Genomic DNA, 26,961 nt, shown 5'->3' on the forward strand with positions numbered 1-26,961 from the left:
CTCAGTAATATTTCTTTGCTTAATTGACTACACAATGATTACGTAAACACTGTTATTTCAATGATGCTAGTAAAGTTCCGAACATATAATACGCCCACATTCTCAATTTTAGCCAACCTTTTGACAGCCGTTTTATACTGTTATGCTACTAACACAGGTTTGTAGTAATTTATTTGTTGAACTGTATTTAGAAGTTACTTTTGTTTTGCTTCATTTATAATAATGGCCGAATGTAGGCAACATAAATAAATATTTATTCATCGTAAATAACTTTATTGTTCTCTAACTTCTGCAGTTTACTCTTTGAAGATAAATTTACAAAAATAAATTAATGCGATTAAAAAATTAGGGTTTTTACTGGTAAAATTAAAATTATAATGGACAACGCCAGAGATAGATACGCTTCCAATACAGTAACAATAATGGATTATTTGTATAGTAACGTGCTGCATTTAGCCCCCGTAGAACTTTCGAAGGTATACTACAGATAGCGCATGTCAACAATCTAAGAAAAGACATGTGTGCAGGTTATGGTAGTATTCGCTAGCATAGGTTATGTGTATGTTTTAGTTATACCGAGTATCTAATAGTTATAAAAATGTCTGTTTTGCGCAAATGTTTACTGACAAGTGTAAAAACTGGTCGTGAAATTTTTCTTGTTGATAATAAGGAAATTGTTATTGGACGGGGACCATTAACTGAAATTACTGATTCTAAAGTATCAAAATGTCAAGGTAATTTTTAGATGATCTTTTACTAAATTTTAGTTTAAATCCCCTTCCCCAATAAAACTTTTAATCAGATCATTTAAAAATAACAGTTTTTTCGAATACATGTATTTCAAAATTAATATTTTAATGTTATGGTAATTTCAACCAGTTGAAACTAGCATATCCAAATGTAATATATATTTGGTGTAGATCTGTATCTGTGGATATCTGTATTCATTAAATTCATGATTCAAACGTGTTTTTGTGGTGTTACCAGTTTTATAATATTCATGAACAGTGTATATTTCATATTTTATTGCTTTTACGTTTTACTTACATGTGATAGTCCATTTTCATGTCTGAATTATATTCAGACATGAAAATAGGCAAACAATATGAATGCGAACAAATGACCTTCATGGTTTGATTATCTTACTCCTTGTAATTTTAATTAGAATTGTATACCTAGATTAAATATTCTATTGTTAATTGCTGTAGATTCTTCAATGAATAAATATGGTGATAATATTTCAAATTTCAAAATAGTAGCCATATTAATTTTAAATTGTTAAAATATAAATAGAAGTAAAAGGTATCTATAGTGAACAATTAATGAAAATAAATTGAAAAAAATAAGATTATGTTCATAAACCATTTACCAAAAAAAAGTGAATAATATTTTTAAAACATTTCTAACAACTTAATTTTAAATTACGTAATTATTGTTCTTCTAAAAAATTTATTGTTAAGAATAGACCTTTGTGCAGATAATATGTTTATTAACATGACAAGAGTTTTGGTTCAGTGTGAAAAAGAATGTTATATGCTTATTCTGGGTGGGATGATTAGATGTGTTGTAGATAGGTGTGTTGTATTGAGTTTTCTAAATGTTTTAAAAGTGTTTGTTTTCTTTTGGTTATTATGAGGGCAAAGAAGTTAGGTAATGTCTTTAGTCATATTCTGAGTTGAGTGTGTACTCGCTGCAAGTTGCATTACAGTATGCCATTATCATAGTGGTGCCATAATATTTTTTTATGTGTGTTCTATTTTAAAATATCAGATAGTTACAAATTGTAACGGATATGTATTTATTTATTTGATAGGAATAAGCGTGTTTATATTATTTATTTACAGTATTTTATTCTTCATAGTGAAGAAAATGAAATATGGCATAAAATTCATTGCAGTGTTTTCTTATTGCAGAATTTTAGCATCAACATACTATAACAATTTCTGCTGTAACTCAATTATTTGAAATCATGAAATCATGGTTCATTTTAGGAATCAACAGCCACTTTTTAACATTTTTTTTAAAGTATGCTTATGTAATTTTCGTTTTTAAGATTTTTAAAACTTTTATAGTTTGCAAAGAAATTATAAACATAATCTAATGAAACTTAACCTATGCACACTTTGTTTGCTAGTCAAGGTTAGCGAGCGTAGGTTAAGTATGGTTATATTATAATTATAAGCAATAATGCTTATACTGGACCTTTCTCCGGTAAATTTGGAAGACCCATGTTGAGTGGGTTACGGTGTTTGTATTTATTTTTTGGACTACTGTAATTTGTTTGCCCTGGAAAAGCAGGGAGTTAAAAAAACATTGGAAAAAAGTAGCTGTTGGATTGCATAAAAGTACCGAAATCATTTTCAAGTAAGCGAGTTGTCATTCTCTTCAGAGTAAAGTTTTTGATTTTACCTAATAAAACATAATTTTACTGGACTGATCATTAATGAGATGTTAGTGATTTAAAATTTTAATGGCCAGTGCTTTGAAATTTTGGAATTGTAAACATATGTATTTATTGAGATATGAATATCTATTTAAAAAAAAAAATTAAAGAAGAATACACAGACAACAGAAAATAGAGAGCATTTTTGTGTATAGCAACATGCTTGGTTTTAGTTCTAAAGTCATATTGTTTATTCTGTTACAGACTATATGTAACTTATACTGTAATATCATGCTCCAGTTGAATATCAGGGCATCAATGTTTACAACATTTAATTTATTATATTCAAATAACAGAAACAGGAATAATAATTTACTCCAATGAATTTTCATATACATTCATTTGCTCCCAGGCATGCCTGAACACATTTCAACATTTCTGATTCTACACACTGAAGCACCAAAGGAGTGGGGTTGCATTTACAAGTTGCAGTTGTGTTATTTTTCAAGCATGAGGATTGTTTTTTAAACAGATCCTTTAGTTGCCCCCAAATAAATTGGGCTGATAAATGAAATCATGTCTCATCTAAAAAAACTTCTTCTCTTTTTTATTTATAAAATCCAAAAACCACTGCTGTATTTAACACACTTAGGAAAATCAGTATTTGTGGAACTGATGCCCTGTGTCTATTTTGTGTGGGTTTAGTTTTAATGCTTGTCAGAAATGTCTATGCAATCAGAAATATCGTTTTCTTTGTCAGGATTTATGGTCCTCTGGACTTGAACACATATTTGACAGATTCAGCTGCGCAGAACTTATTGATCAAGTTTCACATGATGAAACATTTCTGTCATGTATTCTGTATACTTGCCTCCACACTGGAACATATTTAAAAAAAAAAAATGTGAACTTCAATTGTCAAAACTACTGTAACACATTGGAAACAAAAGAGTAAACAGAAGCTTAATGGTTATGAAAATAAAAAGTATTGTCTACATTGAAACATGGAAATCAGCTGTGAAGAAAGTCATCTGTTCATTTCCTGTCAGAAGTTTCATTGCTGATAATATTAAAAAACAAGTTAAATAATATTTTATTGATTGAGATCCAGGTGTTTTTGCTTAAGTGCAGAGTTTCATTTGGGACATCAGGTATAATAAATTGTGATCATAATCAGAGATGCACTGGTGCCAGAATGTGCTGGAATGCCATTCCATTCCAATGCCGCACATGGGAGAAATAAAAAACTTTCCTGTCACATAAAATTTATTTTAACTTAAAGCCAATAAAAAATATAATTAAAATTATAAAAATCAGACTAGATGAAAATGGTCCTTGCTTTTGCATAACCATCAGCAAACTGCACCAAAATAAGTTGCTAAAAATCTAATTTATGAAAAAAATTAAACATTTGACATAAAAAGGATAAGTTTTGCTTCTTATAAATATAAACATTGAATTGAATGTGCATTTTTCATATCATTGTCATATAGCCAGCTACCTTGGCTGTGGACCATATTTTTGCGGTTTGCTATAGTACAATCATATGTTCTGGTACTGGAAAATTTTACTAGTGTATCTTGATCATATTGTAATATTTACAGTATTTGTGTAATTATTTTTATATATTTACAAAATCACATATGTATTTATCCCAGAGCAAGTTCAGAGGCTTTAAGAGGCAGCCTCATCAGTCGACTACCCTACAAGGAGTTGATAATGCCTTTAGGGGAATTAAGAATTACTTTCAAGGTTCAAAAGGAAAATGAACCAGACAGGATTATGGATAAATACAAATCTAGCGCGAAAAAGAATAAAGGTTTTGGATTAAAGGACATACTTATTTTGGGAATGTGGAATGTTAGAGGTTTGAATAGCAAAGAAGTGGAACTGGTTCATCAATTGAGGGAATGGAAAGTGAACATTGCAGTTGTGACAGAAACGAAGAAGCTCAAGGGTACAAAGGATCTGGAGGGTTATGCATTGATGTATAGTGGCGTTGAGCAAGGGAAAAGAGTTTGTTGTGGTGTTGCAGTGCTTTTGGATACGAAGAGGAAGAAACATATTCGAAGTTATTCCTATTAATGAAAGGATAATATACTTGAAAATAGATTGAGGTTACCTGACAGTAATTGGAGGATATGCGCTTAAAGTGGGAAGAGGGAGCAAACAAAAGAATTTTATGAACACCTCCAAATTCAAGTGAATATATATCATTCAGACTTTTTGATAATAGTGGGAGATCTGAATGCTAGAATAGGTAACCAACCAGAAAAATGTCTTTATGTCCAAATGTCTTAGGATGTTTTGGTGAGACATGCTTGAATGAAAATGGGAAAAAGCTAAGAGATTTTATAATATACAATGAACTAAAATCACTAATACATTTTTTAGAAAAAAAGATATACACAAATACACATGTTGCGCAAGGGTCTATAGGTACTTAATTGATTGTCGTCGCCAATAAGAAAATAGCTCCACAGGTATGTGACACTAGGGTGTATAGAGGAAGTGATATTAACAATAATCATTACCTGGTAGTTTCTGAGATAGAACTATTGACAAGGTGGAGGAGAAGATTGGCAGTGAGGATAGATATATACCAGATGAGATTTTTAAAGTGTATTTGCTCCTGGAAGAAAGTATTTGTTTTATGTATCAGCAAAGGTTGACACAAATGCTTGCAGAAATTCCAACTATGGATTATGTAGATGAAGAATGGAAAAATTTAAGGAATGCAGTGAGGGAGATAGCCTGTGAAACAGTAGGGAAAACCAAAAAATATAGATGTAAGAAGGGTGTGAAGATACAAGAGGCAATATGAGATGAAAGGAAGGCATATAAAACTATGATTCAGAATCCTTCAGACAGCACATGAGAACAGTATAGAATTTAAAGGAATTAAGCTAAACTTATAGTGAGAAGAGCTCATCATAAATCGTGGGACAGGTTTTTATCTGTGGTGGAGAAGGATGCACATGGCAGACAAACAATTGGCTATAAACTCATGAAACATCTAAATAGCTCAGAGAAAGATACAGCGACACTGGATATTGCAGGTAAGGAAGAATGGATAGAACATTACAAACACTTGTGGTATGAGAGATGTATAATAGAAAACTCAGAACCTACTGAAAAAAAAATTTATATTGATTTGATAGAAATGAAAGAATTGGAAAATGCTTTGAAAATAACAAAAAACAGAAAGGCAGTAGGAGTAGATGGTATTAACTCTGACCTCTTGAAGTGTGGAGGCGCATTATTTAAGCTGTGCCTCTTACACTTACTTAAATATGTGTTAGATGAGTTAAAAGCCTTAAGGAATGAAAGATAGCCAAAGTGATATCCCTTTGTAAGAGAGGGGATAGAAGTTTGGTGAAGAATTGCAGAGGGATAAGTTTGTTATGCACCTGCTATAAGTTATATAGCAGTATTGTCAATTGTTGATTGCAAAGTATTTTGGAGGTAGTTTTAATGGAGGACCAGGTGGGTTTTCGGAGAGGCTGGTCATGCAAGGACGGTGTTTTTTCACTTCAACAGATCAGTCAAAAAGAGTAGAGTTTAATTTGGAGACATCTCTGCGTTGTAGATTATGAGAAGGCCTTCGATAGGGTACTCAGAGGAAAATTATGGTACATCAAGATGAAAAGAGGGATTCCACAACGTTTAATAAATGTGATTAAAAGTGTGCAAGCAAAGACATCAATAGTGATCGTCTGTGATGGGAGGATGACTGAGGAGTTTGTGATAAATAGTGGTGTACGGCAAGGTTGTCCTCTTTCTCCCTCTCTGTTTAATATATATATATATATATAGATGAAATGTGTAGAGAATGGAAGAGTGCAATAAGGCAAGGATACAAATAAACCTTGATGTATCCATCAATAACATCTTATTTGGGGATGATCAAGTAATCCTTCAAAGAATGGAAGATGATTTTCAGAGGGCTGTGTTCTATCTGAATGGTTTAAGTTCCCAATATTCCTAACATAAACAAAAGTCATGGCATTTTTCTGGTAAAGTTTCCTGTTAGATCAAAAATCATTCTAGTAGATAAGATCAGGACTCATCTTGAATTATCAGGTCTCATTTTAATTACCTAGGGTGTGATATTACTTTTGAGAACGATAGAGATTGCAATAAGAAGATCTCTAGATTTCAAGCCATTTGTGGAACAATAAGGAGAACACTGCATAGGAAGGTGCTGAATGAGACTCAAATGAAGTTATAAAAAGTGATAGCTGTTCCTACTCTGTTGTATGGGTCTGAGGGTTGGGTTTTATCAGACAGCTTAGTAAAATCCAGGCAGTGGAAATGAGATACCTGCTTTCGGTAAAGGGATGCACGAAACAAGACAAGATCGTTTTAGGAACGAGAATATCAGAAGAGAGTTAAATGTTCTACCCTTGTGTGACAATAGTAGAGAACAGGGAGAGGTGGAAGGACCATATTAATAGGATGGTAGACGGAAGGTTCCCCAAGAAAATATACACTATCAACCAAAAGGCAAAAGAAGTGTGGGACGGTCAAGAAAGCCTTTGAAACCAGAACAGGTGAATTGTCTATACTGTGATAGAAGAAGAAGAAGACATGTATTTTTGCTTCCAAGATGAACCTAAAAATTAAACTTTTCTGATGCATTGGTTATTACTGTTTACAGCTACAAATAATCCCAGTATAAAAAAATTTTAACTTCAAGGGTGAAAAATTACTTTTGATTTTGTGAGAAAGAACAAGGTTGAAAATGTTTGCATGTGATGAGGTTTCTGAGTAGAAGCAAACAAAAGATATAATAAATTTTTTTTTACTTACACCCCAAGGCACAGAAAAATTAGAAAAAAAAAATATTTTTTAATTATTTGCTTAAATTTATAATTTTCTTATTTAATCATTAATATTTTTTAATGCTAAATTAAAGATTCAATTTCTGTTTTGTAAAATAAATTCCACTTTGATCAACAATTGCATTATTTTTCAACTGTGTTCAAAAAAGGGTTTTGGTCTGTTATTATGTGTTATTCCAGTAAGCATGAGGTGTATGTTTGTAGCAGTGTCTTGAGTGGCCAGTCTAGTAATCTCTGTGACACTGGTATGCTTTTTTTTTTTTGGGAGAACATTGAGGTGAATATTATTTTATGTGTTGGTAAGTAGTAAAGCTTGTTCTAAAGTTTTTGAATTATTAATTATAGTTGTTTAGAAAAAAATCATTGATTTAGTAAACTGTTTATTTATCTGTAAATGTATTGTATATATATTGATTTATAAAATATATGTGTGTTGTTTTAAGTTTCTTTGGTGGCCGACACAAAAGCTTGCAATATTTCAGTTCGATGTATTGGTGGCAATTCTTCTGGAATAAATAATAAGAAGTTAAAAAAGAATGAAACTCATATATTACAACATGGAGATCAACTTGAATTACTATTAGGGAAATATATTTATAAAGTTGGTTTTGTACCTCCTCCAGAGTCAGGAAATCGGCCAGTTGCTTCAACAAAAACTAAATACTTAACTGTTTCCAGTAATCACAAGAATAATGATGAGAAAAGTTTCGATAAAAGTGACATACCGTTAAAAAGACCCAAAATAAGTGATTCTGAAGGAAATACTGAAATGCTTACCTCAAAAAGTATGTGGGAAGACTTTGATGGTGGAAAGTTATTGATTTACACAAAAGAAGGGACTCAAAGCAGTAGTCATAAGGTATAGTGATTTTAAATATAAACTTGCTGATTATTTGATAATAATCTACTTATTAATTAAAAATATAGGCTATTTAAAATATAGAAAAATATAAGGTATTAATTTAAATGTTAGTAGTAGTTTGTATTGACCAGTTTGGTTTTTATTAAGATTTATTTTTATTATTTTGTACATATTTTATGAGTAGATGAAATACCTAATCATAAGTATATGAAAATCTTGTAGATTCTAAAAAATTGTCTCTCTAAACAAGTAAAATTTTTTCAAATTCAATCTTCAGGAAAAGATGTTTTCCATTGTTTCTAGACGTTTTGTTTTCTGCCGTTTTATTGCACTGTTAATTAGTTAAATACAAAGTAAAAGGTATACAAAGTATTTATTGAAATAAATTGGTAAATGAGAAAGTGGTTTAAAAACCATTTACAAAAAAAAAAAAATATTACTGAAAATCTAAAACTAGATGGCCATTTTCAAATGTCACACAATCGTTATATGTAAATATTGAGATATTGTAATACATGAAAGAAATAAATATAAATATTTGATGAGGAAATGATTGCAAAATTAATTAATAACACTGATAGACAAAAAACAAATTTTTAATGTTTCTATAAGTGTGATACCATTTCTTGAATTGCTGTTTTGCATACATTGCAGATCTGTAAATACAATTTTTCTATCACCCTTAGTTTTAAATAAATTACACTTCAAACAAAATTAAGGGAAAATATAATTAAAAATTTGTAATTTTGCCTGGCCGTTCCTGTTTTAGAATAATTTTGCTGTTGCTTTTCTTTTATAAATAACCTCAGGCACATCCTAAATTAATGTCCAACAGTAATTGGCTAGCTTGTTAGTATTCCATTTCCCTCACCATTTCCATCACTGAAATGTCTTGGTGGAACCATTCACCATGTTTGTCACTTATGTCTCCGAGGTTGTCTGGGAAAAAATCCAGATGTGAAGGAGGAAATGTATTTTCAAAGACATACTACATTCCATAACTCTGTATGAAGTAAGAAGTTGATTAAAAATATCGTGGTAATTGTCGTTTTTTTGTTTGCTGAGAAAATTTTTGCAAATGTCTTTTAATGAAGCCCAAGCTGCACTTTCTATATTATTTAACATTGACTTAAATACATCACCTGTGACCAACTCTCTTATTTGAGGACCGACAAATACTCCTTTAATTTTTCCTTCACTTACATACAGAAATTTTATGCACAGAAATCCAGGACTATCCTTCTTCATTGCTTTTACAAAATTTTTCATTAGTCCTAAGTTGATATGGAGAGGCGGTAAGAATATTTTTTTTGGTTCAACTAAGGGCTCACAAATAATATTTTTCCCATTTTGAGTTAAGTTGTCTCGTTTCTTCCACTCTTTGGCAACATAATGTTTATCCCTAGCTCTGCTGTCCTATTTGCAAAGAAAACACATGTACTTAGTATAGCCTAACTGCATGCCTAACTTTCAAATCACCACATATGTTCCAACTATGTTTTTTATCATTTATTTTTTCAAGAACGTCTTTCATCACATCACGTCTCTTTCAAATTAATACCATAAGCGATTGGTATCAAAGGATATTTGTTACCATTGTGTAGTAGAACCACTTTTAAATTATACTTGGACGAATCTATGAAAGGCGCCAGTCCTCAGATTTATGAATTTTCCTAAGTGCAACATAAGTTCATCAGTATTTGTGAAATAAATCAAATTATTTTCATCGATAAAGTACTGAGAAAGTTCTTTATGTCGGGTTCAAAAGCCCAAAATTTTTTTATTTTTCTGAAGTAAATTGCAGCCTTGATCCTAACAGTTCAGCTTGATTTTTTGATAAACTTAAATTCCTAACCAAGTCATTTAATTCATGTTCTGATAAGATGTGGCTTATTGGAAGATAATTGAGAATCAAAATCATTGTTGTATTCTTCAGTACTGCATGATTCTTCATTGCTGCTTTTGAAACTTACATTCATAGGTGGCTCAGGAACTGGAATAATTTCACTGTGAAGTACAAGCCTGATTGCAGATTGTAATAAAGGATATTTTACAATATGTTTTGATTTTTTAGAAATTCCAGACACGTTAAACAAAAGTAACAATCGGTTACACAATCTTTTGGTTCATGCCAAACCATAGGTACATCAAACGGCAAAGCTTTCTGTGTACCTTTCAGCCATCCTCTTAAATATACAGAACAATTAGTACATACTATATGAGAAGCCCATGTCTTATCCTGATCACCAATTTTACACTGAAAGTACAAATGATATTCTTTTTTAATTAAAGGTGTAATGTTTTTTCGATTTGATTTTACAGTATACTCACCACATACATAACAAAAGGCATATACATCATTTACACAACTTCGAGGCATTATTACTGCACTGTTAACAAACATAAGACAGCAATAAAACTGAACAAAATTAATTCATCCCTAAATCCAGTGCTTAATACAAATAATACAGCTGTGTTTTCAGCTATATGTTTTGACCTGCACAGACATGATTAATCTTGTCCATGAAGGCTCACTCTTCAGTATTAGATGTGATATCATAATATGTGACTATGATATCATTTAATTCTTTGTTTAGTATTGTTTATTTATAGCTTACAAATTATGTCAACAAAGTTAAACAATAAAAAATGAGCTAAGAAAATACAATTTAGAAGCTAACTGTACATTGAAAAATGAAAAAAATCCTTTAATTATGATTATAAACTTTTCAAAAATGGTGGGTGATAGAAAGATTCTGTGTTCATATTCATTTTCAGCATCAAAAAACAGATTATAATCATGTATCGCAGGGTAGGAAACAAAAATTATGTTTATCAGTGTCATATTTAAAAAGCACTGTAAAATTAATTATTTTAGTGTTAATTAAATATAAGTAATAAACACCAACTGTTATTGTAGGCAATCCCTAGTAAAAGCATAAAATTAAAGCTAATTTTTAAAACAAGCTTGATTGCCTATAAATAACCTTGTTTAGAGTTGGATAACTTGTTCTCCATTTTATATAAATTTGCTCTTTTTAATTGCGGTTGATTTTACCATGATACTGATGTTCTTTAGTCATCGGGACCTAATTAACACAATTTTGGAGGCTCGTGGTTGAAGATGGAGTCAAAATGTGAATTATTTCTACATAAAAATGAGTTTGGCATGTTGATATGGAACAATATTTTTGGCTAGGCAAAGAAGGGAGTGAGAAACATTTTCTCCTTCTTCTTTCTCATGCTTCACTTTTGCCATGCCTGGCATGGAATTTTGTTGCACAGCTATGTTATTTATGGTCTAATCAGAAATCCTCAGTATAGTGTTCACTCTCTTACTATTTATGTGTTATGAATTTTAATTGTTCTTAATTTATTATGTAAAAAATTTTAAATGTGCTAAGATATAAGTATATTAATATAGAATTAAGATTTAATTTTTTATTGAGAGAAAGTAGTTATGTTGATTTTGGAAACTGGTTTTGAACTTCTAAGTAAGTAAAATTTGATAGTATAGTTATTTGGGTATTTATATTTACTTTCAAGACAATTCTTTTTAAATGTTTTATAATTAATCTACTGTAGTATATAATAATTATGGTTTTAAAGGTGAAATTTGTCAGTTGTTAATCCAATTAATCGAAACTACTACAAAAATAATAAATTGAATGCTCTGTGTTTCAAATCGTAACTTGTTTAACTTCTGTATTTATGCAGTTTTGATATGGAGTCAGTCACAGAAATATTAAAGTATTTCATTCTAGATAAGGTAGGAAGTTGTGTCTCCTTATAAACTGACAGTTACACAATATTTGAAATGGTTTTGGGGTATTCTGATAATTAATAGTTTTAGTTATTTTGTAATTTCTTTGGCATTTTTTTTACAATAAAACTATTTTCTATTTCTCAAGTTTTATAAAGATATAATTCTTATAATTCTGTGTTTTCCAGATTGCTGGTTATGATCTTGATGGGACTTTAATTTTAACAAAATCTGGGAAAGTTTTTCCTCAACACCGTGATGACTGGAATATAGCCAATTCAAATGTTAAACCTGTTTTAAGTAAATTTTTTGAAAACGGTTATAAAGTAATTGTTTTTACGAATCAAGCTGGTATATCTAGAGGAAAAACAAGTGTCGTTGATTTTAAATACAAAACAGAAAAGATAGTTGAAGCATTAGGCATCCCAATTCAAGTATTTGTTGCAACAGCAGATGATATCTACAGGAAACCTGCTCCTGGAATGTGGGATTTTTTAATAAAAAAAGTAATAATTTTGATACTATTAAGTTAGTACTGATTTTTGTAGTTCAGTTGTAGAATTTAGTAATATGGTTGTTATATAAAAGTCACTGAAAGATAGGCTTACCATATATTTTGGGTCCAACCCAGGGATATTTTTGAAATTTCTTAAAAGTCGTAACAGTTTACTGAAGCATTAAACTTTATTAATTTAAATGTATTTTTCACTAGACATGACTTTTTTTAGAAATGGTTTGCTTGTTTTAATTATATCATAAAATTCACAACAAGAATTCTGAATTAATTTTAACATTTAGCAAATGTTTAACAGTAGATACTGAAAGTCTACCTCTTTCTGCAGACCAAATGTTCTCCATAATTGAAAAAATTCAAATATAAATGGCGAAATAACATTTATTGACATAACAATTACTGCCTCGGTTTCGGTTCTAACAGATTAAAATTTTGGGTCGTATAACTTTTTAACCAGTTTAGATGTGCAGTCTGATGTTTTGAAACTGAGTTCGTGTCTAGTAGTGTGGTATGAAAATGTAGATTCTTTAACAGCAAAAAGATGTCTTATGTTTACTAAAACAGTAGCATTAACAGCAGTCCTATGTTTAGCTGTTTTCATGTGGTCTTCAGTATCACCCTTTTCTTTATGTGCAACAGAAAATTCTCCAGAACATAGTGTGCAATAAACACGTTCATTGTACAATTTCAAAAATTTGTATTCCTGTTGCTGGTTAACATTAAACACACATTTTCTTTTGCCCGTTGCTAAATGATGAGACAAAAAACAAATAGAGATAAAATGATCAAAAATCTGTAGACGAGTTACTTCACACACAAAAACAACGTAAATATATTGCCCCTGTTGTATTGCCAAGTGACTAAGTAAAAAGTTGTGGTGAGACTGGTAGCCATGCCTCCCTAAAAATTGATGTCAGCGCTTGCTCAAGGTCGGCTGAGAGATGCACGGCCATAAGAGAATGTTTAAAAACATGATGTCGAACGTATAGGTCTGAAATTAAAAAAAATCCTCACCAGTCATAAAATTCTCAAACCCTGGGCATCTTTGCAACACCAGACAGCACTAAAAAACCAGGACTATACAGGCTAATCCTGGACATATTTTAAGCCTACTGAAAGATAGAGATTGCTTCTGGTAAGAAAAGTATGAAACATAGTATTTAATTTAGTGTGAGATTTTGGTCATTTTCTGAAAATGTTAGTACTTTTTTTTTTGATTATTTTTTTTATTTGATCAAATTATGTTGAAAATGTAGGAAGTAACTTGTATATTCTTTGTGGAGAGAGAAAATCATTTTTTGTTTATTAATGTATTCTGTACATCTACAGGTCTTTTTAAGACTCGGTTTAGGTCATCTTAATAAAGTTTCTTTGGCTATGATGTATAGTTTGTAGTTGATCAATTATTGGGTTTCTTATTAACAGGATGTTTACTTTTCAATAACCAATGTATTGATTAATTCTTGGCTAGTAACAAAAATTTTTAAACAACTGGAAACATCTGTAATGTAATTTTCTGTAAACTGCTGATTTGTAATTTCTGTCATCCCAATAATATGATTACTTTCAAGTTCCATATTATCGTTCATAGTTATTGTGTTTTGGATCTTTATCTTTTACATCATGTAATTGGAATTTATCATGCATATTGTATGAAACATTGAAGCATTTTTTTCTGTAAATATATCTGTCATAGTAGTTCTGTTTATTGTTAAATTATAATGTTATAACTAACTGCTTTTTATCAATATTTTTTACATCTCATATTGAATTGAATTAAAGTGTGTAGTATGTCTAGCAAATTTACTCCAGAGATCATTTCTTGTTTGGATGAGTAAGAAGAAAAACTGCATTTATGTATTGGTCAAGTAGTTAAGAATCGACTAGACAGAAAATAATTCAGGTTGTCTTTTATAATTTATGTTGACAGTGTCTATATAAGTTTGGTAATGATAGTACTTCAGTACTGTGCTGATTCAGTAAAGTACTTCATATGCTTGTATCATATTTTTTGTCCCCTTTTTAGTAATATGGGTTTCACCCTTTTAGGCTAAGAGGTATGTTATAACAGGGTTGTACATTATAGGAATTACTTTCATTATGTTAAGCCTTCCTCTGCTGATGATTTTTGCTCTGGTTGTACATGATCACAAAGCTATTTCAAGATTAAACATGTAAATTTGAAAATTACTTTAGCACTGAATATATTGTTGGTAGTTTTTGTGTGCAATTAATGTCTTGGATTTGGTGAATTTTTGTTGTATTTTATAAGTTACTTTTGTAAAGATTAGCTAACATCTTAAATTTTAAATGTGTGACATATTTTTTTAATAGAAGAATTTTGTTTTAGAAAAATTCTGGACTAGCTGTGGATTTAAATGAATCATTTTTTGTTGGTGATGCTGCTGGTCGAGAACAAAATTGGATGCCAAAGAAAAAGAAGGACTTCTCGTCTGCTGATCGCTTATTTGCATTGAACATAGGATTAAAATTCCATACTCCAGAAGCTCATTTTCTTAATCAGCCAGAAGGAAAATATAAGTTACCTGAATTTATTCCATCGTCATTGGACCATAATTTACCGATTAGTGATTCAAATTTAATATCAGATACTAAAGAAGTATGTTTACATTTAGTAATTTTTTTTTTTACTCGTAAAAACAAAAAATATTAAAAAAAAATCTTGATTCTAAAATGTTTACAGTATCAATTTCACCTAAGTTGAGGAAGTTCAAGAAAAATAATTAAGGTACTACTTTTGCTGTTAATTTGTATGCAAGTTATAGTTTAATTTGAGATAAAGGATGTCATTTATTTTTACTGGAATAAATAAAAGGAAATCTATTTCATTTATTCTTCTGACTATATATATAATTTCTTTATTACTTTTGTTAGGAAAAGTTTTAATTTTTAATTATATAAATTATTAAAAGCAATTTTTTTTTTGTCATTTATTGACTTAGTGAAGTGAGGTTCTGTTTTAATTTGAGCTTTGGCATTTTGTATGTGATACAGTTACACAACCAAATGAATTTTCTGATTTTTATAGTTATTATAAATTTCCTTGTATGTGTAATGATTTTTCTTAAAATTTTCATTTTCAAAATGGTTATATTTTTCTTAGAAAGGAATACTTAAAAAGAGGGAAGGGAAAAATGTGTCAGGGCACTCTTAATATTTGGTTTTCCTATGTTCTTGACGTCATTCACCATTTCTATTCTGTTATTCAGAAGCTATGCATTAGATAGTTAAATCTGTTACATCTCATTCCACCTTCAGTTTGACTCTTGAACATTTTTCAATGTTGACATCTCCATCTTTGAACATTTATCTGTGAGACTGTATTCTTACTATTGTTCAGTTTTTTACATTCTTCACGTTATTAAAAATACTTAACCTTTTATTAGCTTTTCAATATTTTTGTATTTTGATTTTTAAATTACAAAAATAATATGGAATGTAATGGAAGTATCTTCTTGACTATCTCAGTTGTGATGTCTGGCATTCCTGAAAAAATGTTTATGATGTTGCTAAATAGTTAAGTTTATTTTTTGATACTAGCTTATTCCTCGACCATCAGTTATAATTTGACAATTCCATTTTTACTTTATTTTAACTTTCAGTCAGTTTAATTGTAGAGCTTAGTTTTTTAAATTCAGAAAGTTAGTGAGGTATTGCTCAATTTTATAAAATCTTAATTCCATATTACGTTTCAATTAATTCTTATTATTGGAAAATTTTTTTTTTTATCTTCAGTCATTTGATTGGTTTGATGCAACTCTCCAAGAGCTGGATTGGAAAATTATCCTTGTGAATTTTACTCTTTCTTTTTATTGATGTAGCCAATTGTTTATTGGTCTGTTTTTATTCCATTCACTGTCAACAAAAAATAACTCTGTTTCATGCCATGCCAGCCAAAAAAATTAATGAAGAAATAACATTTAAAAGTAATAATTCTTATTGGTGTCCCTTGTTTAACAAAAGAATTTTTCTGGAATGATTATCACTATTTTTCTATTTCATCAAAAAATAACTTGTTTCATAACCACAAAACATTTTTGATATTGTAAACTTTGTAAATTTTAATAAGTTGGTGGATTATATAGTTTACTGTTATTATTATTATTTTTTATTGGATTTTCATTTATTACTTTCATGCCTGAGAAATAAGAATAAGACTAATTTGAAGTACACACAATTTCAACTGTAGAGTTTGTTGCTTACCTTTTTTGTATTCAGAATAGAATTGAAGTAGTGTTGTTTGTAGAAATGTTTGAAAATGGTAAAAATTACTTGATTCATTCTCAACTGTTTGTTTTATTTGATTTGTCACTACCTATGGCAGTGAGTGGATTAAAAATGATGTACTTTCCTAATCAGAAAATAAATCTTTAGCCTTTCATCTTTTTTACTTCCTTGTACAAAGTAAAGGAAGTATTGTGATTGTGAAAAATTTTTGGTTTTCAGATTTCAATGGAAATATCCATTTTGACCATCTCGAATCCATTTTGTCTAGTTTTGGCATGAAATCTGTACATATGTACGTACATATATATCTCGCATAACTCAAAAATGATTAGCCGTAGGAAATTTTGGATTTAGGACTGTTGTAACATCTGGTTGTGCACCTCCCCTTTTGATTGCAATCAACGTCTAAAAGTGTCCAAAAAAGTGTCTAAAAATTTGGATTTTGGACTTTTTCTTAATTGAAGTTATAAGCCCTCATTGAGAGCTTTTCAACGATTTATCATAAGTGGTACTTATTTTCATTGGTTCAGAGTTATAGCCAAATAAAATATTAATTAATAAAATATTTGGATCTTACAAGGGGAAAGCACATCGATTCGAATTCGACTTCATCCTTTTTTTTTTTAAATTTAAATATATTGATTTATTAATAATTATTAACCTGTGATTGTAAAAAACAATTTTACAATAAATAATAATTCAATAATAACAATAAAAAAAAAAATTATGAAGAAAAATCAAAAGTTATTTGTGAAATAAAATTTTATGTACTTTTAAAAATGTGTTGTAATTTAATAGGTGTATAAGGAAGTCATGTGGTGTCCATATCAGATTTTTCTTTTTCATTTTGAGAAATATGTTATGATTTGTACATACATTGATTTAATGAAGGCGAAACAAATTAAAAAAAAAGCCAAAATGCTAAAATACAATCTTAAAAACAGTTCAGTTTAAGATTTTATTTTTGGTTCGCTGCTGTGTAGTTTCTAACATTGATTTCTTCATATTTTTCATATGCCTAATTCTCCTATTTAAAAAATCTTTTCAATGAAGTAAGAATGTTTGATAATCAAGGTTATAAAATTAGAACAATTGGTTTTTTTTTTTTTTTTTTACAATGAATTTATAACCGAAATAACTGCAAGCTATTTTTGTAGATTATTTATGAAAATATTTTTTCTTATACAATATTTAAGAATACTTTTACAAGATAGGCATTTTACTGAATAATTTGATGCAACTTTTGTAATTTTTTGGTAGTTTAATTAATAGAAAAAAGAATTGAGCAAGGGTAACTGAATATTGAGTAAATGGCACAGACTAAATTTTATGCCATTTCAGTAATCTGATGTTTTATTTCAAATTTAATTTACGTAACTTTTAAGATATATTGCATAATTAAATAACTTTTATAAAAGTTATTAAAATAATAAATCTTTATCCTGGGATGTTTTATCATTGGTTGTATGTTGTCATAAATCTGGTTGTATTATTGTGGTGAATTTCAACTCAGGATAATTATACATGTTAACAGGTAACATACACTTACTTGTATACTATTTATTGTATGTTATTATATTGCACATTGTACATAATATGTAGCATAACATGCTACAAGCATGTATATTATTAATGTTACTAAGAAAAAATAAAAATGAAACTTCATTAAATTGGTTAACAAGAAACTGCTCACAAACCATATACATAAATTTTACTTGTAATCTAATTAGTTGGCCATTTTGGTTGTTAAACAGTCATCGTTAGATACTGAGGAAACAATATTATTGTTGAGAATTTAAAAAAATACCAACTAAAAAAAAAATAATGTTTATATGGCTAATCTGCCTTCCTTCAATCTTAATATCAGAAAACTATTATTATTTTTTAGAAACCCTTTTTTTTCATAATTCATTGGAAGCAGTTTGTTGAATCAGAAATGACTTACATTTTTAATATATTAATTTTAGGTGGTCGTGATGGTTGGAAGTCCAGGATCTGGGAAATCATTTTTTGTAAAAACATACATGGTACCTGCAGGATATGTACATGTTAACAGAGATACACTTGGTTCATGGCAGCGTTGTATTTCAGATATGGAACATGCGCTCAGTTCTGGTAAAAGTGTGGTTATTGATAACACCAATCCAGATAAAATGTCTCGTAAGCGGTACTTGGATATTGCAATGAATAAAAAAATTCCTTGTCGATGTTTCGTTTTAAATACAACAATACAACATGCAATGCATAACAATAAGGTATGTAGTATTGTATTATTATTATTATTATTATTATTATTATTATTATTATTATTATTATTTAAGAGTTTGTATTATTTAGAATATATGCTGCTACTGTTAAAGTGGTCTATTTAATTACCCACTTATGTCTTTTCACTGCTTTGTAGTGAATAATTGTTAATTGGCAATTTGATTTTAGAATATTTTCTTTTTTGTTTTCTAATTTTCAAATAGATAGTTATATAATGTAAATCATCTTGATCCACCCTAGTACAAAATTAAGAAATATCTTACCTTTTTTGTTGTTTTTCTACAAGAGTACTTTCGCGGGATCCCACATCATCAGTTGTATGTAAAAGACTTTTTGTATAATTATATATTAAGCATAAAGAATATTAAAAGATTAAAATAAAAATTTAAAAGCTAAAAAATAAAAGATTAAAATACAAGCACATATGTGAGGCATATGAAGTCAATTGGGTAACATGCATGTGGCCAGCCAAATACAATACTGATACTGTTTAAGTGAATGAATATTCTATATAATATCTATGAAAGTACTGCTATCTATTGCAGCCTTTATAAGCAGATCTCCCTCAAAATCCATCTTTCGGTAGATAAGATGAATCTTTGCCTGTATTTATATATATAATATTTTTCTAAAATATCTAAACTTTTATTTATATTGCCTTTTTTAATTCCCAATATTTTTAAATTGGTATTAAAATCAGAGATAGAATGTTTATTGTTTGTAAGATGATCCACAACATTAGAAAAGCCCAACCTACAGTTGGATTTTGAGGGAGATCTGCTTATAAAAGCTGCAATAGATACCAGCACTTTGATAGATATTATATGGAATATTCATTTACTTAAATAGTATCAGTATTGTATTTGGCTGGCATGCATGTTACCCAATTGACTCTATATGCCTTGCATATGTGTTTATATTTTAATATTTTATTTTTCAACTTTTTAATCTTTTAAATTTAAATTTTAATCTTTTTTATGTTTAATATGCTATTATACAAGAAGTTTTTTTACATACAACTGATGATGTGGGATCTGCGAAAGTACTCTTGTAGAAAAACAAAAAAATAAGGTAAGATATTTCTTAATTCTGTACTTGGGTGGATCAAGTTGATTTACATTATATATTTATTAGTACAGAAGTGATAAAGGATTGATTTTAGAAAAATAATATATATATATATAAGGATTTGTTAAGAATATTTAAGAGTGGTTTTCTTAAAATAGTTTATTAATTCATTAAATTCATTTAGTAAATAAATGATAATTGCAATCACATAACATGTTCATAATAACTGTAGGTATCAGTCAAGTTAAATATTCTGGGCTATAAATGTAAAGGTGATAATTTAATATTTGAGGGATATCTAGAAAGTAATTTCAATTTTAAATATTATCATGCATTGCTGTGTTTGTCATGATGATGTAAGTTGATTTGTTGGCAAGGCCAACAAATAAAATCAGTAATATAAGATTTTATTGATGTACAATAAAATAAATGCTGGACCACTTTTATACATTCATGCTATGTGTTTATAATATCTAAGCAAATTGAGATAGCCTCTACATGTGAAATTCATTGCCACATTGGTGACATTTACAGAGAATATGTAATGTGTAATTCAATGTTTAAGAGATGGGTTTAATTTTTTAATGAAGGACATAGTTAAGTGCATGATTATAAATGAATGAGGGATTATCTTTATCTTTAATGATCTCCTCGTAACCTTCAGCTGGGAACGATTTGATTATCCCGCTACAGCTTGTAACTTCCTCAGTGATGTTCGTTAGTTAAAACAGCTGAAATCATTCTCTGGTGACTGGCAATTCCAAGAAAAGATGAGGTCAAAGAATCCATTAATACATGGTTTGTATCTCAACCAGTGTTGAAGGGATTCAATATGTGGTGTAATTAGTTCCATTTGGATGTGCCTTGTAATAACAATTTTGTTCATTAGGATGAATTTGTACAAAAATTAAATATTGAATAAATAATCTGGATGAACAAGAGAAAAGAATAGTTTGTATTAAAACAAATGATGTTATTCAACAGTTTTTTGTTCAAGATTAATTTTTTTTTATAGTGTTTTGGAAGTAATAATCTACAAACTCTTTTCAGATCGATCTTATCAAACCACATAAATGAAGTGATATAAAGAGAATAATTTTTTTAATTATAAATTATCCTTTTTAATAAATATGATTTCTGTTTTTAAAAAGGAATTTAATAGTTATTTGCTTTTTAAAAATTGGAGTTGTGCATCTAGAAAATTTATAAAGCTGTTATGAATCATTGGTGTTGGAGATGACTGTAATGTTAAGGAAATCTCACGTGTACACTTTTCAGGTGCCAAAAACTAAATTTTTTTAGTTATTTTAATGTGGTATGCAAATCAGTATTGAAATTGGCATAATCATTTCAAGATAAAAGTAATACATGTTTGTTTTATTAAGAAAAGTTAGGCAGGAAGTGGTTTTCTCATTGACTTTTTCATTAGTTAAATATATTCACATGTAAATGTAAATGATCAAAAGATATATAGAAAAAATAAAATTATTCAAATATCAATGTAATTATCTAATTGAGAAGCCTTTTTTTGATAGATTTTAGAGCTTTCATTCTAATTTTGTTGATATATAAAATTAATATATCACTCATGTTTGTTGTGAAATCCATATTCATACATGTTTAAAATGGCTCAGGTAAATCATATAAATTTAATACTTTATATTTTTTGTGCTTTTTATAAAAAAATAATATCTATTCTCTATAACAGTAATTCTCAACCTTTTTAGCGCCATGATCCCCAAAAAGTAAAAAAGAATATACATGTACAAACATGAACAATTTACAGGTTTCAGTTTGATGTGTACATGCTCCTTGTAATTTGGTCTGCTTGCATAATATTCGCTGAGGGCATAATGTTTGAACATGCATAATATGTTTGAATATGTCGTGCTCTCGCCAGTATAAAAGAGGTGTAAGGCATTGCAGAACATTAGTTTAGTTTCGAGTGCAAAGCGTGCATCTGGTATCTTTATTTAAGTTCTTTAAAGCGTTTCATTGAAAATAATAATAATTACTGAAGTTTTGAGTTTCTAGTATGTAGTCAAACGTAACTTTTTTTTTCCAGTTAGATTCTTATGAAAAATGGATAAATATGTGAAAATGAAGTGAGACATCTACATCCAGTGAATTGGTTGGTAAAAAGACAAGATTGTACAATGATATCCTGACCTCAATAGGGTTAGACACCGTCATGATCCCAGTCGCCACACCACTCCTCCTCCATTCCTAGCCCTGATGGGCTTTACCGGAGGTCGTCTTTTAGACCCTCTAAAATTGATAACACAATGCAGTCATCAATTTGGCCTCTGTCAGGATGCCACCAATGCAAATGCCTTGGCAGACATTTCCATTATTGCATTTACACAACCTACTATTGTTATGGTATACCCTCTTCCAACCACAACCATCTACCATAACTCTTTTAAACCCCTTATCATATTGATTTTCACTGATTTGCAGAAACATGATCCCCGTACTTTCCTTTAACACTGAAGATTTCATACAAAACTCTTGCTATATCTAACTTCAATTAGACTTCAAACACCAAAAATACTATCCTCATACCAACAAAACAATTGTTGATTGCAACAATGACAGTTTTGTTCTAAAATTCAATTTATTCAAAATCTTCTTAAGAATCAAAAACAGATTTACAAATTTAATAAGCTTCTAATGAAAACATACCCTATCTCCCTTTCAGGAGTGACGTCAATGCTTACACCCTCCCACACTGCAGCTCCATCACAGAGTTCTCCACACATTCATTTCATCCTAACAGCGAATATCTCAGCTAACTGGGGCTTGATGCCAACACCTATCTTGGGAAAGTAAGTATCTGGGCGGGCCCCTAGCCACCTAGGTCGCTATTTTATTTATACATCTATAACAGCATCAGATCCCTTCAGCCATAATCTGTAGGACTAAGAATCTAAGGAAGCCAGTAACTATGTTCCATTCCCTTCTGGTTTTCCAATTAGCTTGCAGATCAAAACCAGAATTGATCCTCACAAGCTACTTTGGTATGTTCAGCTTCGTACCTGGAGCAGAAATATAAGACATGGTGTACATCAGTAGTGGCCCTAACACTCTGGACACGTCTCGAAAAGTACCATGTCCAGTAAGAAACTGTGTAATATACCCATTGGGGGAAAACCACTTAACTACTGCATACTTCTCACATCAGGAAAAATACCATGTGTATAATGGCCATTGGACGATTCAGTCCATCTAACCTGCCATAATTGAAAATCTTGATTGTGTATTTCTTTTATGTGCCCACAGGTAAGTTGGCTTACTTTCTTATAACCTAATTGGCACTCAGTTGTAAGGATATCAATGTACTTATACAGAAAACGTAATACCAGAAATAACAAGGACCACTGGTCAAGAGGCAGGAGATGCTGGGCTCTCAACAAAATATTCCTATTACATTTGTACCACATTTGATAAGTCCAGACAGCTGCATTGTTCTAGTGTACACCCTAGATATAGCATTCTAGCTTTGCATTCACCCTTATATAGAACACATTTGGTTCTAAGTCCCTAATCAGGTGAACTGCTCTTTGAACACCGAAGAAAGCAGAAGAAGCCTTTTTGGCAGCATATTGAAAATGCTCCTTGAATTGAAGCTTCTCATAAAGAATAACACCTAGATAAAAAATTTTGTATAAAAATTTGTATAATTTTGATAAAAAACAGCACCTTCAAAAAATTTTGATATGTTTGCACTCGCTTCTAATTATATTGAGAAAAATGTGGAAGAAGACACTAATATTAATCACAGTTTGGATAGCATGAAGATGCATTTGCATGAGCTAAAAATTCAGTTGGAGTATTTCTTGGAGGATAAAAATGATTTCTTGAAAAGATGGGCACTGAAAACATTGTTGCAGCTGCTACAGTTCACATCTCTAGATTTAGATATGTTTTGGCTTGCTCATTGAAGTTAATACGAAAATTAGTCACAGAACCATTGAAAATATTAATCCCACATCTTACCACTGTGAAAAGGGTTTTTCATCTGTAGTTGCAGTGAAAACTATATATAGGAACCGTCTTGAAAACAATAATAATTTTAAGACTCCCTTTTCCTATCTTCGTGACCCCCCAGGTTGAGAAACGCTGCTCTAAAATATGTAGATTTGTAAGATATGTTATTTTAGCTTTATGAAGAATTCAGTGTTACAAATTAAATAACAGACTGAAGTTATGATGAGCATATATTTTATTACAGTATTTTAAAGTTGCTTTAAATAGTGGATGTAGTGTGGAATGGAGGTTTAACATTTACGTTTATTTTTGGCTAGTGAACTGTTATATCTTCAAAGAATCTATGACTTTTTTGAAAGTAATCTTGGCACCATTGAGCTCCCTTCCCCACCACAACTTCCATGTAATAATAAATTTTAAAAATAATAAAAAATTCATTTCATTATTTAACTTATATTTTGTACATAATATGTAATTGAATCAGCTTGAAATTATGTTGGATTGCACAATATAACTTAGTTGCCAATTTACTGAACTATATAAAAACAATAATTTTTCAATAAGTGTTATTTGTTTCTTGTTTTCAGTTTCGTCGTTTAACTCATGAAGACCATGTACCCGTAAATGATATAATTATAAATAGTTACAAGTAAGTAAGTTTATCTGAATATAAAATTTGTTTTGTTGAACTCATTATTTTATACCAAGGTTATTTTTAAAATCAGTAGCTATTAACATAATAACAATGTGATATGAAGAAACTGAAGTTTCTTCATATCACATATTCTCATTGATTTTTTTTTTATTGATTTTTTCCTTAAATGTTTTTATTTTCAGTCACAATGATGCTATAATTTAAACAAATATATTACTAATATCATGGTAATAAAAACTGAGCTTATGTGAAAGATTTCAACTAAATAAAAAACTAACATGTACCTAATTTTAACTGTTAAAAGAATATCACTGACATTACAACACAAAAGTAAACTTATAAATCTGAGTTTTCTTAAATGCTTAAACCTAGGGGAAATAGGTGAAAATTTGAACCAATCCAATTAATATGCGCTTCAAAGATCTGTACATTTTCTGTACAATCTTAAAACTTTAATTTTAATATTATCACTTTCTTTATTGTTATTTGGATAATGATTATATATTTTTATTTCAGGAGGAATGTATTAATAAAAGCAAAAAATTTAAACAAAATTTTTCCATTGACTTAATTAATAAAACAATTTTTTTGTATAAGATGTACATTTGTACCTTTCTACATAAACTCTGCCACCTATGAATTAAGCCAGGTGGGTACAAACACCATTTTTAACTACTTGTTTTTAAAACGCAGGGAACTTTGCAAAAGAGTGTTGTCATGAAGAAAAATGGTGTCTGAACTCAGCATGCTGTGTCCTTTGTTTTATATGGCCCTTCTCAATTTCTTCAATGTTTCACATTAAGTTTCAGCATTAATTGTCATGCCTCTTTCCACAAAATTAACTAGTCACAGTTTTACGGTCCAAAAAAACCGAGGCTATCAGCTTTATTGAAAAAAGTGTTTTGACAGGTCTTTACGGGTTTTCAAGGATTCTATAATAATTATGTAGTAATTAAGTGTGACTACACTCATCATATGCTTTGGGACCCTTTAGCATAAAGTTTGTTCATGCAAAATATTGCACATGCGTTATGTTGACTTGTCTACAGACTGTGCTAACTTGTTCACTGTACTCGTCGGTCTATCAATGAACTTTTTCTATCATTTCTGGTTTAGTTGCTTTGAAAGGGCATCCACTGCGTCGTTCATCCATTGCTAGTGCATGTTCAATCCATTTTAAATTGTGACCTAGCATTTGTATGTGATGGAGATGAGTCATCCTGATGTTGCATTAAGCTCTTCTTTAATTTCCTTTGCATTTAAGCCTTTTAGAAAAAAGTATTTAATCACTGAATGAATTTTCCAGTTTTTCCATTTTCCAAAAAATGCACATGTGATACAGGATACTAACGTCATCTCTGTGTACAGCTTCAAACTTTTCACCTCACCCTGTTGTTTATATTTATTTTCAGCATACAAACATTTCCTTCCTTTCTGATTAACAGATTTGAATTCTGTGTGCACAGAATCTTTGTTTACTATAATTATTATTATAATAATTTATATAATTTTTTTTTCTTTTCACAGAAAAAAGTTTGAATCTCCTACCAAAGACGAAGGTTTCAGTGAAATTGTAAAAGTAAATTTTTGTCCTAAATTTAGTGATCCAGAAAAAGAAAGTTTGTATAAAATGTTCATAGTTTAATTATTATTCATTTGACTTTATTAGTCAACAAAAGTAATTTACTGTTATAAAAAAAGTCAATAAAAGTAATTTACTGTTCATTACAAAAACTTACACATAATTGTGTAATCATTTGATATTACAAAATAATAGGGTCTCATTATCTAATCAGAAAAACAAAAAAAAATCACAGAAATTTGGAGTAGGAATATAATAAATTTACCAGGGTATGCAGATAACTGTATCTCAAAACAGATATTGAACTGTTAATGTATTTAATACAAATACTAGTAATAATCTACACAGAATATTTAAAACTTGCATAAAATTTAATTTTACTTCTGTTGTTTTTAACTGTTGTAAGTAAACTTAACCATTAAACTTTAATGATGCGGTTTTTAATATTTTTCTGTAGGTTTATTTTTTATTGTCTTTCAGAAATTATAGATTTTACAATAAAAGCTAAAAAGTTAACATGCATGTAGTTATTTTTCTTTTACTCAACTTTTCTACCCAAATTTTAGAAGAACAAGAACTAAATTCTTGTTCACCAATTAAAAATGTTCCCTTTAATCTCTTATATGAGGGGTCTGTTCAGTTTTCAGTAACCAAACATTTTTAATTACATGCCAACAGAGATATTTAGTGACATGCAGTTATTTCAGCAACAATGCAATGTAAAATTTTGCGTGAAACAGAGAAAAACTTTCACAGAAACATTTCAACTTCTACGAATGATTTT

General features: G+C 29.6%; 1 protein-coding gene across 2 annotated transcripts; it reads left to right on the forward strand.

The window, feature by feature from the left end:
* Nucleotides 1-26,687, forward strand: PNKP (Polynucleotide kinase 3'-phosphatase). 2 transcript variants are annotated; one of them, XM_075360007.1, is made up of 7 exons: nt 1-157; nt 7,671-8,086; nt 12,041-12,358; nt 14,717-14,986; nt 18,582-18,869; nt 24,528-24,589; nt 26,123-26,687. In XM_075360007.1, exons 1-7 carry the CDS (start codon nt 61-63, stop codon nt 26,238-26,240), a joined length of 1,569 nt encoding a protein of 522 aa, XP_075216122.1. In that variant the 5' UTR covers nt 1-60; the 3' UTR covers nt 26,241-26,687. The 2 variants fall into 2 exon arrangements, with proteins under 2 accessions (XP_075216122.1, XP_075216121.1); XM_075360006.1 differs by lacking the exon at nt 1-157 and adding an exon at nt 516-734.
* Nucleotides 26,688-26,961: the final 274 nt, after the last annotated feature.

This window comes from Lycorma delicatula, chromosome 3 (assembly GCF_047948215.1).
Source record: "Lycorma delicatula isolate Av1 chromosome 3, ASM4794821v1, whole genome shotgun sequence".
NCBI lineage: Eukaryota > Metazoa > Arthropoda > Insecta > Hemiptera > Fulgoridae > Lycorma > Lycorma delicatula.

What these genes read in the sequence shown, in the direction of transcription:
- PNKP (XM_075360006.1), top strand. Translation starts at nt 599, where the DNA reads ATGTCTGTTTTGCGCAAATGTTTACTGACAAGTGTAAAAACTGGTCGT. An exon ending in GGGATTTTTTAATAAAAAAA is followed by an intron (nt 12,359 to 14,716) that starts GTAATAATTTTG and finishes ATTTTGTTTTAG; the next exon opens with AAAAATTCTGGACTAGCTGT. An exon ending in ATGCAATGCATAACAATAAG is followed by an intron (nt 18,870 to 24,527) that starts GTATGTAGTATT and finishes TCTTGTTTTCAG; the next exon opens with TTTCGTCGTTTAACTCATGA.